This window comes from Rhinatrema bivittatum, chromosome 11, assembly GCF_901001135.1.
Source record: "Rhinatrema bivittatum chromosome 11, aRhiBiv1.1, whole genome shotgun sequence".
Taxonomy (NCBI): domain Eukaryota; kingdom Metazoa; phylum Chordata; class Amphibia; order Gymnophiona; family Rhinatrematidae; genus Rhinatrema; species Rhinatrema bivittatum.
In genome coordinates, this window is record NC_042625.1 from 92,753,096 (window position 1) to 92,767,467 (window position 14,372).

Consider the following 14,372-nt stretch of genomic DNA (forward strand, 5'->3'; position numbering starts at 1 on the left):
ACTTTTTTGATTGGGGAGGGTAACTTTCAAGCAGCAAAATTTCATGCGCAGGTTCAGTTTGTAAATTCTCGGGTGACTGGCCAAGCGCACGCACACATTTGCGCGTGCAAAGTTACGCCTCTTCATGGAGTGGGCATAACTTTCATGCATACTTTTTAAAATCGGAAAGCATGCCCATAAGTGCCAGCTCCACCCCTCTCCCAGAATGCCTGTCAGCGGCGGATTCCCGAGGAAGACCGGCCCGGGGATTCGCCGCCCAGGACGCATCACGTGGTCTGCAGAGTGAGGCTCCGTCACGGCCGCGCATGGCAAACCACGTGGCTGGAAGGACCGGCCCACCGGGGGATGCCCGATCCCCCGATAGGCCAATACGCCCTGGTGCCTGTCCGTGTGTGCAGAAGTGGGTTATGTAGGTGATTTAGTGTCAGTTTTAGGACACCATTTGCATATATAAAACTGGATTGCGCAGAAATTCTCTCCCCAAACCTATGAGCAGCAGATAGGTGTAACTGTGTGTGCATAGTTCTGCCACGATAATATTCAAGATCACACAAAAGGCAAATATATAAAATATATATCACGTACTCTAATACAACATATCATATAGTGACATATAAATTCATTAAAAAAAACGCTGAGCACTTGGGGAAGCTGTTTTTTGAACATTATAGATGAAAATTAACAGCAAATATATTGCGATGATGTGCACTCTCTGCAAGATGGGAGTGTCGGGAAGAGCCTTCTAAATTGCTTATTGCCTAGAAAAACAGCTGTGTGAAAATGCTGAGTGTTCAGGAGCGATACCGACGGAAGTCAACGGTAAAGGTTTTTTGGAGATATGGACTCTGTGAAAAATGGGAGTGTTGGGATGAGTCCTTGAATGATTATAAAAGAGATAAAGATGAACCTGTGGGGCAAACACATATGATTGGTTGGTATATGGTAAGAATAGGATACTGTGAATTTTGAGTGTGGATACACTTGGGTGATTTTGTGGAGGAAACCTTTGAAGAGCTGTATATTATGCTCCCCTGAGGAAGCCAATTGCATGGCGAAACATGTTGGGAGTAGAACAATGGAGAGAGTAGAATAACGGAAGAAATAGAATATAATGGTTAAAGAGGGAGTGGAATAAATGTATTATACAGAATCTTTAAAAAGAATAATTTTTAATGGTATGTTTGGATTTATGAATGTGTTTTTATTATGAATTTTTGTTATTTGCTTGGTGAATATTTATTTACTCTATGTGTCCAACTGTGAATTGCAATTAAATGCTTTGTGAAGATTTGTGATGGAATGTTTTGTATACAATGATAATATTCAAAGCAGATCAACATGCATAAGTCTGCTGGCTGGCTTATGTGCAGTCTTACAAAATCACCTCCTGAATGTAGAAAGCTGTAACTTTTGAAATGTGGCACTGTTTAATAGCTCATGATCACAACTTGACTTTTGTCCATCTTTAAAGTGGCTGGATAGCTGCTTAGTTGGTGCTCCTCGTCCCAATGACCTTGTTCCTGTCTCTGCCTAAAGCTTGCACACAGCAAGCAATTAAACTTGGGTGTAATTAAAATGGACATACGTGGGGAAAAAAAAGGAGCAGAGTGTCCCTGCTTGGCTGCTGCTATAACCTTGCCCAGGCAAGATTTCAAGAGCATTTCTTTGGGTTGTGGAATAATTTTGAGAAGCAAAATGTTACCTCTTGTTCTGAAGTAAGGCGGCAGCTGGAAGGTATTCTCGCACGAGGGCAGTTGTTCTGCGATCAGGCAATACTTGTGTGTCTCACCTGGCTGTCATTGTAATTTACAGTACCTGCCCGTCCGTTGTCTTTCTGTAGCTGTAGATCCGTGACTGCAATTGTCTATCTGTCAACCTCTCTGACTGCAGTATCTGCATCCCATCTGGTACCCGCAGCATCTGACTTGCCATTGAGCAGGGTAAACCAGCCAAAGGAGCAGTGGCCTCCTCGAATGTGTGGGCACGTGAAGATGCCTGCATGAAAAGCGACGGACTTGGCTTTGGGCATTGGAGCATTGCTTGTGGGCTGAAGTGGTACAAGTCAGAAGTCAGTGATGGGTGAGGGCTGACCTGGCCTAGCCACCCCTCCCCTCCCCCAAAGTGCTTTGACAGTGCATCATTTCCCCCTGGCAGCTGTAGATACCCAGCTGTGAGCAGTCCATTCAGCACCGCGGACAGTTCCCTTTACAGCATTGCATGATATGGGAATTTGCTTTCTCTGTCCCTGAATCTCTTTCCCGCAGGGACACAGACAGACTGGCTGCTTAACGTTGCACTGTACAGGATTCAGTTCTGTTATCCGAGAAGGTATTGCTGCCACAGAGAGGACAAGGCAAACATAAAAGAGAGATTTAGCTAGAAAGTATTGGCTACTGCTAGGTGTTATGTTTTAGCTAGGAAAACATTCACGTGTTGTCCCACTACACGCACAAAGTTACAACTGCTCCCAGACAGGTGTAATTTTCTGCGTGTAGATTTATGTGCAGACTTTTGTATGCATTGATTTTCCAAGGGTCATTTATGTGTCTACAAAAAAGTGTCTTATGCTCAGAAATCCTTCTGAAAATTGCCCCTTTAAAGCGGAAGAAAAGACTCCGGCATGCAGTCATCTTCTCAGTGGTAGGATTCAGAAGTAAAACCTGGGACAATCCAGGTGCTTGAAGAATTCTGGATGGACATGATCTGAGGGGTGAGGGAGTAGAGGAGAGGGCTCGAGGGGGTGTGAGAGAGGAGAAGGCTTGGGGAGATGGAGTAAGAGAGCTAGGGCTGGAAGAAGTAGTGCATGCGGAGGAGAGTAAGATGGCTGGGGGATAACAGAGGGACTGGGAAAGGAAAGGAAAGAGACAGGTACAAGGAGGGAGGGGATGAGGTGTGGAAGCTTGTTTTTTGGGGTGAGCTGGGGGTGTACAGTATTAGATGGGGAGGGGAGAGTACATGATGAGTGCATTTTGTTTCTGGTGAATAAGTCCTGGAGGAATTCATGAACCCTAAACCTTTGCATGTCAAATCACAGCTAGGAGCTTGGCTCCTTCTATATCAATGTCATCATTGAAGAGCTGTGAATGGCTTTTAAACACATTCTGGCTCATTCTTGCATTGGTTCATTGGGAAGATGCATTCAGTTGGGCTCCCGGGAGTTTTAGGAAGCCGATCACATTTTTTATAAATCGTCCAGTTCTTGCAGTTCGACCCATTCTGGTAACCTTCCCCCTCCATGCTTTCCTGTTTTTGTAATATCTTGATTGCTTTGCTGTTAGAAGCTTACTGATAGACTCAGATACATGACGCTATTCTCTCTTCTCTATAATTTGCTTTAAAATTGTTTGAGTGTTGACGACAAGTTGCTTTGTGCAAACGAGGTTGTTTCCTGATGCACCGCTTTCAGTGGTTTCTGGGTCACATCTTCCCATTTTGTAAATGAACTGAAGAAAACAGAATTTCTCGGGGAAAAATATGTAAGGACAGCAATTTAATAAGAAACCAGCAATTTTCTCATGTGCCAGGAGGTTTCTGGGAGAAGCCATCACGGGCAACGTGTACACGTTTGTAACACATTTGTACTTTTTCACAGTATTCAGAAATATAGTAGTCCTGTAGACAAACATGACCACAGCGCAGCGATGCCAGTTCTCCAGAAAGCGGAGCGCTGTTGGCATAGCTGGAAGGGGAGAAGACACTTGCTCCTTGAAGCCCATTTGCATGGACTGGAAGGAAGAGACTTGCTGGGAGGAGCTGACAGACACTAAAAATCCTGCTCCCCCATGGCCTGAAGACCTGAAAGCAAATTACGGGGAGAGGGGAGGAGCGAGGAAAGCATGGGACGGGGCAAGGGATTGAGAAGAGGGCAGGAAGGGGCTGTGAGGAGAGGGGGAGAGAAGGACAACTGGAGTAAGATAAGGGAGGGAGAGAGAAAGGGAAAGGGAGTGAGGAGGAGGAGGAGGAGAAAGATAAATGTGGCAGATGAGCAGGGAGAGAAAGAAAGAAGGTTAAAGGTTGTTTTTCAAATAAGTAGGGATGTGCATTCATTACATCATTTTGGCGGGTTCCTCGTACCTCGCCAATTATTATGCATGCATTTTTAATGATGAGTTATGTGCATATTATCCATTTTTTCACATTTACTATAAAGCGGCAAGGTATGCAGGTACCCCGAAACAGATGTAACAAATGCACATCCTAATAATAAGTACGTAATCAAAAATAAAGTGAGGGGAATGGGCAGAAGAGGAGGAGAAGCCGGGGGAGTGAGGGGATGGAGTATTTTAGCAAAAATTATGGATGCGGCCCCCAGCAAGAGCTGGTGCTTCTCTCTGGGGCTGTGAGAGCCCCTGGGCTAGCTGACTTCTCTCACCCTGCGCCATGCAGACCTTCAGCTGAACAGGGCAGCACGCTGGAGCAGGCGTTGTCCCAAAGACAACGAAGTGATAAGTGCATCCCCGGAGATGTTGAAAGGTGGTGAAAACTGGGGCAGCTTTCATCATGAGAGCAACTTACAAACTGTGCGGAAAGGCAGGGTCTGCGTGCAGGCTACGCCAGGGGCGGATTGGCCTATCGGGAATCGGGCATCCCTCGGTGGGCCGGTCGCGCTAGTCACGTGGTCTGCCAAGCGTGGCCGTGACAGAGCCGCACTCGGCAGACCACGTGGTATCTCCTGGGCCGGCCTGGGCGGCGAATCCCCGGGCTGGTCTTCATCGTGAATCCGCCACTGGTCTACGCCTACAGACCTTGCGCCAGTTTTCAGTGGTAAAAATTTACCTTTGAAAGCGGAGTAGGAATGGACCTGCACCTGCTGTTGGTGCGGGTACTTTTTTTGCCACAGAATTCTGCGTGTGTGCGGTCCCTTGCATGCATAAGTGTTCACGTATGTGTGACTGCCCAGACCCTGCTCTCAGGAGCATCTCCGCTCTCTGCATGCACACGTTTACACATAGAAAAGACTCAATTTCAGAATGCAAAATGCACTTTAAGGGGATTGTGCTTTGTTGTGGATATTTGTGTGCTTGTACCCGCCTAGGACGTTATCGTGGTAATGGGCTCAGTGTGATTCAGGTCTTTATCTGCTGTCATTACTGTGTAAGGTTACCATATCTACACAGGGATGGTAACTGTCCAGCGGGCGCGCAGGAATATATGTACACATGGGTGTTGGCGCACACCCAGAGACGCAGCAATTTTATAACACACACACACACACACACACACACACACACAAACATGTTATAAAACAGCCTGGACGCGTGTATATGGGTGCGCACAGCCGTGTAAAGATGGGTTTGAACCACGCAAGTGGGGGAATTTTATAACAGGTGCATGTCTACGCCATGACCGGCTTCACCAGTTCGCCCAGTCTAGAGCAAGGTCCTTTAGCCTGCCCTCCCCCCCCCCCGTGACCCCAGACCCCTTAACCCCCTCAGGGATGCCCTCCCCCACACCAGAAGTAAACGTGTGCAGCACAGAACTGGGTGCGCTCTTCTCGTGGCCACGCCCTTTTCCATTCGGAGTGAAATATTAACGTACTGGGAGATGTGCGCGCATGGAGGCGGCTTTTAAAATCTCCTCGCCCAGCTTTTAAAATTCACCTCAAAGTGAGCGGCGTAATCCGTGGTGACGTCTTTCTGTTCTTACACTGAGTCTGGTTTGCTGGGGGGGGGGGGGGGGGGGGAGGTGTTCCCTTCTGAGATGTTTTCCAGCAGTTGAAATTTCCAGAAAAAGTAGCTTTACTGATTTACTTGATTCTTCTCTTCCTTCTTCCCTCCCTTCATCCTCCTCTTCCTCTCCTCCTTTTCCTCCTCGCTGTACGTTTCAGCTCCTTCGCTCATCACCGATATCCGCACCGATAAGATCGAGCAGAAAAGTGTGACGCTGTCGTGGCATGAGCCGGGCTACCTGAGCACAAATACCACTGAGTATGAAATCAAGTACTACGAGAAGGTGCGTCCTCAGGCAAGGTGGCGGTTTTCTTTTCCTTCTTTACAGAAAGCAATCAGTTGTACAATTACATGACAGATAAAATGAAGGTTGCCCGAACTTCTCTCTCTCCCTTTCTGCATGCTGATCGGGGCTGATTTATTCTAATTACTGGACCAGTTAATTCAATGATGTCGGTAGTGAAACAATTAAACCCTCCCACCCCCCTGGGAACAGGTGTGTGATATGTAAGGGGAGACGTGCACTCTAGTTGTTGGCTCTTCCTCCAGCTGAGGCTTTCAAACATCTGGAGGAGTCTGGCCATGTCCTGTCCACCTGCCAGCAGTAGTCCCTACATTATGAGATCCTCATGCTTGGAAATGTTATTTCCATGCTAAGTATTAGGTTTCTACACATCTGTTACCTTTTTCTTTCCTCGTTCTCTGTTCCTGCTTAGGAGTTTGGTTCCAAACAGGTTGTATAGTTTAATAGTATGATGCATGCTGGAGACCTGGGTTGTACATCTCATTATGAATGGAAACATCTCGGGCTACATTTGCTGTCAGGCGCACTATCACAGACTTTCTCAGCCCGCACAGGTCCAGATGATTTTCAGCCCGAGAGTCCCCTACGTGCGTCCTTTCCAAAGACCGGCTTACATGGCGCTACACAACGTCATAAAGTCCATGCCTGCTGTTCTGAAGAAGAAATGTTGGTGCGTAGTTTTCCAACGACACCTCCAAAAGAACCATCAGCAGCGCCTCTTATTCTATGCAGCCCAGAACTCTGGTGGCTCTCGTGCGTCCATTGTGTAGCCTTGTGCCTGGCCAGAGTCCTGGTGCCATTATGTAATGGTGCTGGCCGCATCTAAGACAGCTGCCGTGAGATCTGTGGACATTTACCAAAAGAAAATCAGCTACATTATTTTATTTTATTTTTTTTTGCAGAGACAATCGCATGAGATGTAAAAAGTATGACAAAACACAAGCAAATACTTTAATTAATTGGTTTTATTTATTTATTTATAACATGCTTCCAAGGGTATAAATATTTAGAAAGATTAGGTGTTTAAAAAAATAAATTCTGGGCAGGCTAGATGATCCAATTTGGTTTTTGTGTGCCGTCATTTCACATGTTATCCCCAAATGGAATTAAGCTCTATCATGGCAGAAGGTCCCTTCAATCTGCAGCCATTTCTGAGGCATCATCATCTTTACCAGTTACCCACCAAACCCTAAATGGCTTGAGATAGTTGCATCAAGTAGGGGGCCAGCTATGGTGGCATCTTGTCATGGCTGATTTTGCATGGAGAACTACAAGCAGCCCAGTGTAAACGTCACTGGTGGTGGAGCAGAAGGTCAGACCCTACCTGAGGTTGAGTGACATCTAGGAACGTGGTGGCCTCAGGAGGAGTAGAGTTGATATGGACTATTACTGAAAACCATGTTGGAAATTAAGACCTCCCTGGCTCCCCCATTTCATGTTTTATGAAAGCCATGGAAAGAGGAGGGAAGCTTAAGCTGCCTGGGATAACCTAACAGCCCCTCAAGGTCATTGGTCAACCCTTACACATTAAGAACGTCACTTCCAGCAGAGAGGAGGCCGTGCAGATGCTGGTTTTTGTTGGGTGGGGGTTTTTTTTTTATAAGGCACTGTTGAAATGCTGGAAATTAAATAAATACATCTAATTTGCAGTATAAAGACTTTTGTTGATAGCTTTGGCAAGACAATTAATTATAGACGAGGGATATGCTGTCATTGAAATGAAATAGAAAAATGATAATTAAATTTCCCACCTCCTTTCCTTTTTAAAAATTAAAGAAAAACGCATGAAATTTTGTTAGTTTTTCTTTGTTTTTTGGGGGTTTTTTTAAGTTGTCTGGTCCCTGCCGGGAAAAAAAAAAGCTTCCCCCCGGACCCGCTTAACCCATTTCAATTCTCACGGGGCAGGCAGGGCAAAGACTGGACACGTTTCTCTTTCTTTTCTTTTTCTTTCTTAAATTTTGTTTTGTCTGTGTTTTTGTTTAAAAAAAAAAATGCAAAAGAAACCCAAAGTAAAAGAACTCTCTGTGCGCAGGAGCGACTTTTTACATCTGCCGCGCGGGTGAATGTAAACGCTCGCGCTCTAAAATCCCTTGTGCCCGGCTGTTTCTTACGATGATTTGCAGCAGAAATGGGCAAAGCACAATGATGTCGTAGTGTCACCGGAAGAGCTGGGTAAAGCTTTCCGAGGGACTCTTCTTTTAACGGAAAACGGGATGTTGAGAGAGCTTCAATACAAATTGCTACATAGGGCCTTCTATTCACAATACAGGGCTTTCCGGGCTAAGACAAGCGTATTAAATGTGCATTGGCTCTTTCCTTTTGCTATTGCACTTGCCTCCAATGTTTTTGGCAACAGGTTTGGGGCTTTGCGGGTGACCTTTTGGGGCAGATACGTAGGCCGTCGCTAGAGGCCGTACTGTTTGGCGATATGACTGGGATGCCAGTGCTTCGAAAGGGGGCTGCGGTCTTGTTGGTAGGGGAAAAGGTGGAGATCTGGAGAACCCCCCTTCCTTATGGTATTGGCGGAATATCCTGCACACCGGGATGCAGACGGGGAGAGCCTCTCGTGTTACTTCGTTCCATCGTAGACAGGGTTTTCGGGACGCTTCCCCCCAGAGTACGTAGTGAAGTTCTTAATTAGATGTGATATCCAGGTCCTCTCCTACTACTTTGCTTGGGTGTGATGTCTATATATGTGATTCTTTGTAATAGGGGGGTTGGGGAGGGGTGGAGGGATCGAGACTTTGTTCGTTATTTCGGATGCAGTGACTAGCCTTGCTGCCTAAGGAAGCCGTGCACCTTGGCTTTGTCTAATTTTTTTATTGAAGGGGGAGTGGGAGTGGGGAGAGGAAATGAAAACGGGTATTCATATTTTGACCTAGTCATGTTGGAACATGCTGCTTTCATTTTTTTCATTGTTACATGTTTTTTATTGCCTTTCTTTAATGAGCAAGTTTTTACCTAAAGTCAGAACCCCTGCAATGCCTGTTTACCAAAACCCTGTGCAGTTTTATAGGGAGCTATTTATTTGCATAAACCCATGTTAAATGTGCATAAACAGCATTGAAAATTACCCCCTTAGTGGCACAGCTTGTTGAAACACAATAAACTGGAAAAAAAAAAAGCAATGGAAGAATTCCACATCTTACCACCATCGCATCCTTGGGATCTTTTATTGATTTATTTATTTTTCCAGCAAGCTGAACGTGTCTTAAGTGTGGTTTTTGTTTTGTTTTGTTTCACTCCCACCCCCCAGGACCAGAGAGATCAGAGTTACTCTACGGTCAAGACAGCATCAACAGCCGTGACCGTGAACAACCTTAAGCCCGGCACCGTCTACGTGTTCCAGATCCGCATCTCTTCCCCTCATAACTACGGAAATGACAGCCCCAGCATTGAGGTGGAGACTGTGGGGGAACGTAAGTGCTCAGACAGGCTGCGAGATCTGCCTTTGCGCCCACTGCCTTCGCTTTATGGGCGGCCTAAGAGGCCTTGGCGCCCATATTTTATTCATGAGGGAACATGGGCAACCTAAAAAAAAAAAAAAAAAAGATTCCGCACATTGAGGAACAGCGAAGTCACATGCGTTCCAAAATCTGACTGATAAGAGTGTGCACTTTGCAACCCTAGCAGGCGTTTCTCACTGCTTCGCCGCGGGACATCCTGGGGAAGGGCCAGGAGAGATTGAGGTTTGCCAGGAAGGAGGCGAAGAGCTCCTGGTGCCTGACGGCCCCCGGATCACAGGGTTTCTCTTTTTTTCCTGCAGAGGGTGTATTATTTTAATACGCATTCCTTTACATATCACTATAATTAGGAGTGCTGCCCTGCATCTTCTCTTCCATACTGCCTGCGGCATGGGGGAGAGACGCTGGGGACAGTCTGATGCCCCAACCGCTGCATCACACTGCCAGCCCCCTGGCTTAGGGGAGGGGGTGAAGCCCACACTTGCTCGTGGTGGTGGTGGTGGTTGAAATACGCTGCTCGACCTCCCCAGTTTTGTGCTGCTCTGACTTTTCCTGCTATGTTTCCGTGGCGTCCCCATTTCCTTGTCTGAAAGCAGGAGCTGGAAGATTGCAGGGTGTCAGTTAATAGCCCACCTCGGCTGTAAACGAGAGCCGGGAAGAATGGCTTTGCGAATTTTTACAGATTGTGTTCAACAGGGCCTTAAATTGCATCCCTTTACCACACAGAAAGACAGTTTTGGAATGAATCGAATCCAATAAAAAATAATTTCTTTTTTTTTTTTTATCTGAAATTGCAGCTATCTAAAATCTCTGTCTGCCAGGCCTAGGCACGAAGGTATTAACCTGGTTAGGAAAGCCATTTGTGTCCCATCAGTTTTAATACGCCTGTCCCATAAACAGGAATATTTTCTTAATGTCAGCTAATATAACAGGCAGTCCGTGCTGTGCTTGGTAGCAGAAGGTAGCAGCACCGCGCTTCTGAGCCAAAAGTCCAATGAATGCCTATGGCCCCCTCGCCTTCAGAACTAAATTGGTTTGTGGCTGCAGAGATGGCGCAGAGCAGTTCGACGTGCATGCTCTGCGCATGAATGGCACGCCGTCCGTTCATGAGGGAAAACCCTGGTACCTTTTGGTCTTCGTGTGATCCGTTTTGTAATCTGGCGGCTCATGTCCTTACATCGCAACCTCTCACGGCGCGTGGGGGCTGGCGGCGTTGGATGACTGGTCGGCTTGACCCCAGTGATCCTCGACCTTTCTTCCTTCCATGAGCTGCGTCCGTCGCGAGCTGAGCCACTGAAGGTTGGCCTCCTGGACTTGTCTTCTTTTTAAGTTTCGGATTCCATTTCCTTTCGGCGTGTTGTTGAAATGTACAGTGGAGAAGGAGCTGCACGCGAGTAGCGACTCCTGAGCATCGGGTGGAGGTATCACTGGGCTTGGTGGCGTGAGTAATTGGAATCAGTCCAGTTGGCGTGTGATCGTAGATCTGAAGGCTGTCGGGTGTGTTATTAGACCAGTGCTCCTCAACCCAGTCTTTGAGAATCTAGGCCGGATTTCGGCACAGGCAACATGGGCAACTGTTTAGGAAGTCAAATTTTGAAGGCGCCAAATGCCCGGACCAGAGAGGAGCCTGCTCCTTGCGTTAGGGCTGTGCATTAACACTGCTGTGCTCTGCTTATGGGTGCCAAAGTCATAAATCTGGCCCGTTGAGAGGGAAAGGCTGGTTGCAGCTTGTCCCTAATGAATGCACTTGAGATACCGTAACATACATTGTAAATACCCCTCATGCATATTCATGGTGGAAATTGTGAAAACCAGGGCAGGTAAGCTGCTTCCGAAGTCTGAATTTGAGACATTTATGTGTGTATACTTTTATAAACTGGGTATTATTTCTTGGAGAAGTTGCAGGGATGCTCGCCTGAAGTGAGTGGCAGTTTCTGCTTTGCCCTGCTGCGGTTAGGAGCGGGGAAGCCCTTGTGAGCTGAAATCACTTCTTCCTACACCTCAGCGTGGGAGGGAGGGGTCTTCCTGCGGCTTTCTCCAAAGGTCATGAGATTTTTGAGGTCATCCTGAGCTGCTGCCGGTACTTACGGTCCTTCTTATCTGCTCTCCCTTTCAGTGGCCTTGGCCTCTACTGAACAGAATTCCGTGGTCATCGTCGTAGCCCTCTCCATGGCTGGGCTGATACTTCTGGCATCCATGGCGGTTGGCTTGATGATATGGAGAAGGTGAGATGTGCTTTCGAGCCTCTGTTCTGCTTTTTTTCTCTCCCTCTTTGTGCTGCATGGCTCGCAGCACGGATGGCGAAGCCACCGTAACCTAACGATGGTGCTAAGCGCCGCTATCCGCTTGAAAACGCAGAAGAGCCGAGTGGTCCGTCCGCTGGCCCCTGGCTGCGTTTGATGCTCCGCTGCGTGTTCAGCTGCCTGGGGGTGGGAATACTGCTGAAGCAACCCCTGTTGGGGGGTGAGAGCGGTGGGGGAAGGGAGAGGGAGCCCCCCCCAGTGCTGCTCTTACCTTGAAATCGCCTGCCGTAGGCAAGGGAGCTGCATGCGTGCGCTGTCTGTATCAAAGAGCTGAAGGTTTTATTTCGGGTCTTTGAATGTGTTAAAAATGATGAGGGAAAAGTCAAAAGGATACACGGAATAGCGATGGTGCACAGAAGGGCAACCAAAATGGTGCAAGGCCCTGAATCAAAAGCCCTGTGACATGAGACTTAAGGTCCCAAATCTGTATACCCTGGAGGAGAGGAGAGTGAGAGGAGGGATCTGGCAGAGACATTCAGACAGCTCAGAGCTGTAACACGTGCACAAGAGGCAAATCTTCTCGCGTAGAAAGGAAGCTCCTTATGTAAAGCTGCAAGTGGACAGGCTCAGGAGTAACATTAAGAAATATTTCTTCTTGGAAAGGGTGGTGGATGCTTGCAGCGGCCTCCCAGGGGAGTTGTTGAGGGCAAAAGCAGTAAGAGCATCTGAGAAAGCCAGGGGACAGGCACAGAGGATGCGTAATTGGGAAGAAGTGAAGGGTAAGCCAGCAGAGATCGCCTGGGGTCTGTGGCATTGCAGCAGGGAATACCTACGTGCAGGCTGCCTGAGTCCTCTGCTCCTTTATCTTCCGCCGTGTCCTGTGTTCGTAGGATAAGCACTTCAACTTTTCTTGACGTCTGACATTTTCGAAATTGCTTCCTGAGTGCTAGAGAAGGGATTTGTGTGCACTCACTTCAGCTAATGGTATCCGTGTTTTGTCCACCTCCATTAGAATCCGGCACACTCCGTGCTGGCTGAGCACATTTACCTGCAGTCAATAGCACTGTCCTCTCTGATGCAGGAGCTAGGGAGTCAGTGCTGAATGCAGTTATTGAAACACGGCTGGAAGTGCTTTAAGTGTGCGACAGTCGAAAAGAAAAAAACAGGAAGGTCTGTTCATGCTGTCTTTGTCCTCTGTTTAGAATAAAGTGCATGAGGTGACCTGGAGGTTACTGACTATTTCCAGAGGTCGCATCTCCAAAAGAACGTAGACAGAATGGAAACGGCCCAGAGAGTGCAGAGTCTGCATCAGATGAGGGGGGTGTGTGGGGTATGATAGAGGCATTCAGTTACCCTCACATTATAAATATAGAAGAGCAGCCCTGTCGCTGGGGTGGGAGCCAGCTCCAGGGCTGCTTCTGTCACGCGTGACCCCATCTTCCTCTCATCCCATCCCACCGGCTCTGGCTGGCTCCCCCGCTCCCCAACTCCATGTCCTGCCGGAGCGGCCCAGCAACAGCCCTGTTTGTACCTCCCTGGAGATTTGTCCCCTGATTCATATGACAATCCTCTGCAGGGCACGCTCTGGGGCGCTCTCGCTGGAACTGTGCCGTTGTAGGTCCGAAGTCCAGTTTGTTACGGATCACCACACCTAATGCGGCTCATGGCAGTTTACAATGTAATAAAGTTACATACAGTAGTGACTTACAATCAATAAAGCCACTGTACTGTGTCACGTAATATGATGTCTTAAGTAAAACTTAATAATAAAACATTACAATTGACAAATAAAACCCATCTCAGTCTAAAACCCATTATAAAATAAAATACAGCTCCTTAAAAATCAGTAAAATGCAGAAACAAAAACCATGAACTACAAATAATGCATGTGTGTGTTGTGTTGAAGTTTGTTCTTTGCTCATTGCATTTTGAAATTCTATTTTAAGATCGTGTTTTCGTTTGCTTATATTGTTTGCTGCTTAGGGCATAAGACTATGAGGTTTTTCTGTTGCATGATGACTGAGACCCCCCACTCCTTCTGCAGCATCCCTGACCGGCCCAGGGAACAGAAGACCTGACCCGGTTCTCTGCCCGACAGTGCCACAGCACTGCCTATGGGCCGGCCCAGTATTTGTTCTCTCGTAAGACAATTCTTGTGCATCTTGAAGAGCACTTGAGAGAGGATTGTGCTGCCGTAGGTTGTTTTCGCTGAAGCTGCACAGTTCCAGCGGGAGGGAGGGGTGGACTGATTTGAGAATGAGGAGTGTGCAGTGGTGGGTGCAGAATTGCTGACCATCTCAGCACAAGGGGATATGGCAGATAAGAGCAGGGCTCTCTCCGCGTGAGACAGAAGCTGTCAGAAAGAGTGGCCTAACAGAGCAATTGGCTGAGAAGCAGAGAAGCCAGCGTTTAAATCCCGCTTCCCTCACCTACAGGCCTTGAGCCCCTGGGCAAGTCACTTTATCTCTTACCCACTTAGATAGTAAGCTCTTTGGGGAAGGGACTTATGGTAATCCTCCTTCAGCTTACTCTGGAAAGGTGGAATAAAAGTGTAAAATAATTGTTGTATCAGAAAGTATGGTTTGTGTATGCAAAAACAGATTGTGCATAGTCACTGCTCGCCCAAAGCTTCTGTCTGATTGCCTGATAGCCCAATACAGAAATCCTGTGCCCATGCTTCAAGGGTTGCATT

General features: G+C 47.3%; 1 protein-coding gene across 1 annotated transcript in view; it reads left to right on the forward strand.

Annotated features, from left to right (window-relative positions):
• Positions 1-14,372, forward strand: part of EPHA10 (EPH receptor A10) — a 164,847-nt gene that overhangs the window by 115,685 nt on the left and 34,790 nt on the right. The window contains exons 6-8 of the mRNA XM_029570904.1: positions 5,828-5,952; positions 9,230-9,392; positions 11,554-11,662. Of these exons, the coding sequence (XP_029426764.1) occupies positions 5,828-5,952; positions 9,230-9,392; positions 11,554-11,662 (397 nt within the window). The remainder of the gene's footprint in view (positions 1-5,827; positions 5,953-9,229; positions 9,393-11,553; positions 11,663-14,372) is intronic.